At 32.5% G+C, this 3,968-nt stretch overlaps 1 protein-coding gene across 1 annotated transcript; it reads right to left on the bottom strand.

Moving 5' to 3' along the window:
• Positions 1–2,983: 2,983 nt before the first annotated feature.
• LOC149146791 (uncharacterized) lies at positions 2,984–3,598 on the bottom strand. Its single transcript, XM_089450130.1, has 2 exons — positions 3,399–3,598; positions 2,984–3,315 (listed from the first exon to the last, which is right to left on the bottom strand). The coding sequence occupies exons 1-2, from the start codon at positions 3,488–3,490 to the stop codon at positions 3,021–3,023; spliced, it is 387 nt and encodes a 128-aa protein (XP_089306256.1). The 5' UTR covers positions 3,491–3,598; the 3' UTR covers positions 2,984–3,020.
• Between the last annotated feature and the right edge of the window lie 370 nt (positions 3,599–3,968).

Raw genomic sequence — 3,968 nt, forward strand, 5'->3', positions numbered from 1 at the left:
CAGAATCATTTTATGGAGATGTCAATTTTCAGTTATGTTTGTTCAAAGTCAAAAGATTGAAGGAGAAAAGCAAAGCGTCGCGCCGACAGAAAACCCACATCGAAATATGCTATCCAATAATAATACGCAAGGAATCACATGCGTGTTAAGAACAAATCAAAATGTAAAAACGATCAAATTTAACCAGTAAGTTTATTTTCAAATTCCAACCCTGCCCCTAAAGCAAGCAATTGCAATCCGTATTGATTTTGGAGATATCTGAAACTTTAAGTACTCCGTATTGATTTTGGAGATATCTGAAACTTTAAGTACTCTCGTGTAGGCGGCCATTTAACAGTAGATGGATGTGATTGGTACCAGATTTGATTTCATTCTCATCTTTCATATATTCTTAATCGAGAATCTCTTCTAACGGATCGAACCCACTTTAAACAACGTTAAAAAAAACAAAGGAAAAGTTTTTTTTGAAGAATTGGAACAGGTTGGCAAAATGTCGTACCAGCTATAATATCAAATTTACAAACTAAGAGTATTTACCTTTTTAACATCTACAATGTGACAATATATCATCTATAGAAATTAAACCAAGACCAGAAGGCAATAAGCTATCCACTCAACTACTAAAACTATAAACCCTAAAAAAACCGTGTTAAGTTTCAAATTTCTAACACTTATCAAGAATGTTTCAAATTTCTAGGTAACGCTTATCAAGAATGTCTATATCTATTCTAATGTTGAGATCAAATATTGAAATTTGAGTAACTAGTGAAATTGAAGAAATCGGATTAAAGATCAAAATCTTATTGAGATTACCGCAATGTCAATTTAATGGGTTGGAGTGATTAACAAGGTAGGCAATTTCAATGCTTTTCAAAAGATGTAATGCAAACCTAGAGCAAAAAGTAAGATAACCAATAGGAAGAATAATTATTATGAATTAATATTTAATAAGTAAAAGTGAGATTTTATGTAAATAAAGAAATTTTGATGGGTAGGATTAATGGTTCAAAATGATAATATTAAGTCAAGATTAAATCATTTTGTTAGCAAGAATTTAGGTATTTTGATGATTAAAGGTGGTGGTACTTTATTGAGTGAAAACCAAGGAATATGGTTAGGTTTTCCTAAAATGTAGGAGAATTTTGGAATTGTTGGGAGTGGCAAGGTGGTAAACATGTGAGTGATTAGAAGTTGAGGAAATCCATAAGTGAAGAAAAATTGATAGAAAAGACAAGGGGAGTCAATACTTGATGTTAGGTTTATGGTGTCTTATGTGAGGGTATTAAAAAATATAATAGCTAAAACTCAAGGAAAGTAAAGCAAAAGACATTAGAGAATTGTGTCTAGGAAAACCTGAGATGGGAAAGGTTTAGAATGCTATAATAGGCAACTCATATTTTGACAGTAAGTAGAATAAGCACCAACTCAACAATATTTTCCAAAATTATGGAGCTAAGTGTCAAAAACAAGGGAAAGACCTTAATGAAGGAGAGTCAAAAAAAGGGGTATGGGATTTCAAGTGAGTTATTGATTGATTCTTGAGGAATTTGTAGTGTAAATGAAAATGTTATGAAATAATATAAGTTTCTCTTCTCTTAGGGAGGATGACTTCTTAATCCTCAAGAACTTTTTTTTTCTTTTTCTAAGTGTACACTAAAACATTGCAAGAAGCTCATTTGTCTTAGAAGCATTCCAAAATATGTCAAAACACCCTTCTATATAGAACCTATGATCATGTCTTTAATCTTTTCTCAATGGAGAGCTCAATAGAATGAGAGAAAATAGGACATTGTGCAATTTTAATCTCATACACATCCCAAGGATAATGGAATATTATAAAACAAACCTTGGAGTGAAGTTTCTAAGTAAACTTAACTTCATTTCTTCAAGAGAGTGGAGACCTAAAAGGGGGATAAGTTAGGGAAGTCACAAAACAATGATGGTGGAATTATAGAAAACTAACATATTCTAAGGGAAGTTCAAAACCCTAAATCTAAAGGGTTTATTTTTTCTCTAGTCATCATTTGTTCCATAGTATGAGTGAGGTTGTGAGGGGATACTAATGGGGAAAACATGTTGTATCTGACTATACAACATTGTAGTGTTTCTAGTAACCTTGAAATTCTTTGTAATTTTTATTGTAATACTTATCATATAAGAAGATAGAAGAAACAATCCTTAATTGAATGATGGATTTCCTCTATGGAAGTTCCATGGTATATGTGTTCAATTGTGTTGTCATTACTAATATAATATATTTCATATGTTGCATTAGTTAGTGAATTTGAATTGTGTTTCTATTTTTATTTTAAAGTGTTAAAAACTAAAAAAGATAGTCATTATGAAGCATAGGCTCATTATAGTCATTTTTATTTACTATTTACTCTGAACATAAAATACTTGGTAATGTGAAATTTATATAGTTCATTGTAATATGAAATTTAGATGAAAATGAAATTTATATTGAGTATCATATAGCCCGTTTTTAGGTTTATAAATAAAAACACAGATTCGCATAACTTGCTATTCTAAATATGAAACTGCTAGCTTTCTTACACCATTTATAATTAAAAACAATTTTTAAATAATTTTTAATCATTTCAATGTTACCATCTTCATTTAGATTTTTTAATATACTAAAATAATAATATATTTAAATTTTTTAATATACTAAAACAATAATATATTTAAATATTTTTTTAATATACTAAAATAGTAATATATTTAAATATTTATAAAAAATATATTACCAAAAGACAATTAATATTAAATTTTAAACCACAATCGAACTTGATAATTATGGGATCAACCCTCCCTCTCATGCATAGAAATCTCTCTAACAGATCCTTCATATAGCGCGTCCCCGTCCCACTTGTATAAACAAGAGAAACAGAGGGGTGTGTAGTGGCATTTATACTGTACAGCAAGCTAGGGATTCGAGATTAATACCATAATTATTAGAAAATAAAAATCATCATAGCAGTGTACAGTAATACCATCGCAAAGGATGAAAATTAGAGTTAATCGGAGCTGATATAAGCATTGATATCAATATGGTGGGGTGGTTTCTGAACGTCCTCCGATGATCGAAACCAGTGCGTTTGTTCTTCTTCATCCACTGTTTTGCGATTATTGACGTCCTCAATCCATTTGTGGTCACATTCCGGCCCATAGAAACCGCCCTTTTTTGGCTGAAGAGCCCACCATGCCTCCTCTTTGGCAAAATTCTGAGAATCGTCGTCTTCTTCATCATCATCAGGCGTGCAAACTATTTTGTTAATATCGGGGGAAGCCCATCCATGAGACCAACGGCCCCTGAAAATTGTGAGAAATGTTAAAATTTCAGTGTTTGTGAGAGAGCAAGGGGCGCTTTAGAATAATATACACTAAGAATTTACCTGGAAGAGAAGTTCGGTGGAGAAATGGGCACTTGTGGATTCCTGCGCAGGCCAGCCTGCATGATCATATTTCTAAGCGTTATCATCTCCATTGAATTGAATTGAATTGCGTCCTCCTCCAGGGCGTGTGGCAAAACTGCAATTATATGGGCGAAATTACAAGAGAGCGGGACGCAGTATTTATTGTATTGGATATTGAAGCAACCCGAGGGCCGAGACACTATAACTGAAGTATACGTTCCTCCTCTAACAGAATAACGTCACTTTTGACTAGACGTTCGTAATCAACTAACTGATTCGCTGTCGCAATTTATTGAAAGCTTATCCCGCTGACGTTGTCTTGGCTTTCGATAACTTCAAAAAGGAGTTTCCGATGGATGGTGTTCTTTCTGGTTGCGTAGCAAGTTTAACTGACGACGGAGAAATGGATTGACGATGACGATAATAATTTAATGTTGTGGTGTATGAATGACGACGATGACCATAATAATTTAATTTAATTTTAAGGTTGTGGTGAATAGAGATGACATTCTCTAGTTTATGGGTCAATATGGACAATGATCTTAAATT

The sequence above is a fragment of the Pinus tabuliformis genome, chromosome X (genome assembly GCF_031772625.1).
Source record: "Pinus tabuliformis cultivar Carrire ecotype Pingquan chromosome X, CPIR1, whole genome shotgun sequence".
Classification (NCBI taxonomy): Eukaryota; Viridiplantae; Streptophyta; class Pinopsida; order Pinales; family Pinaceae; genus Pinus; species Pinus tabuliformis.

Bases quoted from the DNA above. Each gene is read 5' to 3' on its own strand.
- LOC149146791 (XM_089450130.1), bottom strand. From the start codon at position 3,490: ATGGAGATGATAACGCTTAGAAATATGATCATGCAGGCTGGCCTGCGC. The intron at 3,316-3,398 runs GTAAATTCTTAG...CACAATTTTCAG, and splicing joins CCACCGAACTTCTCTTCCAG to GGGCCGTTGGTCTCATGGAT.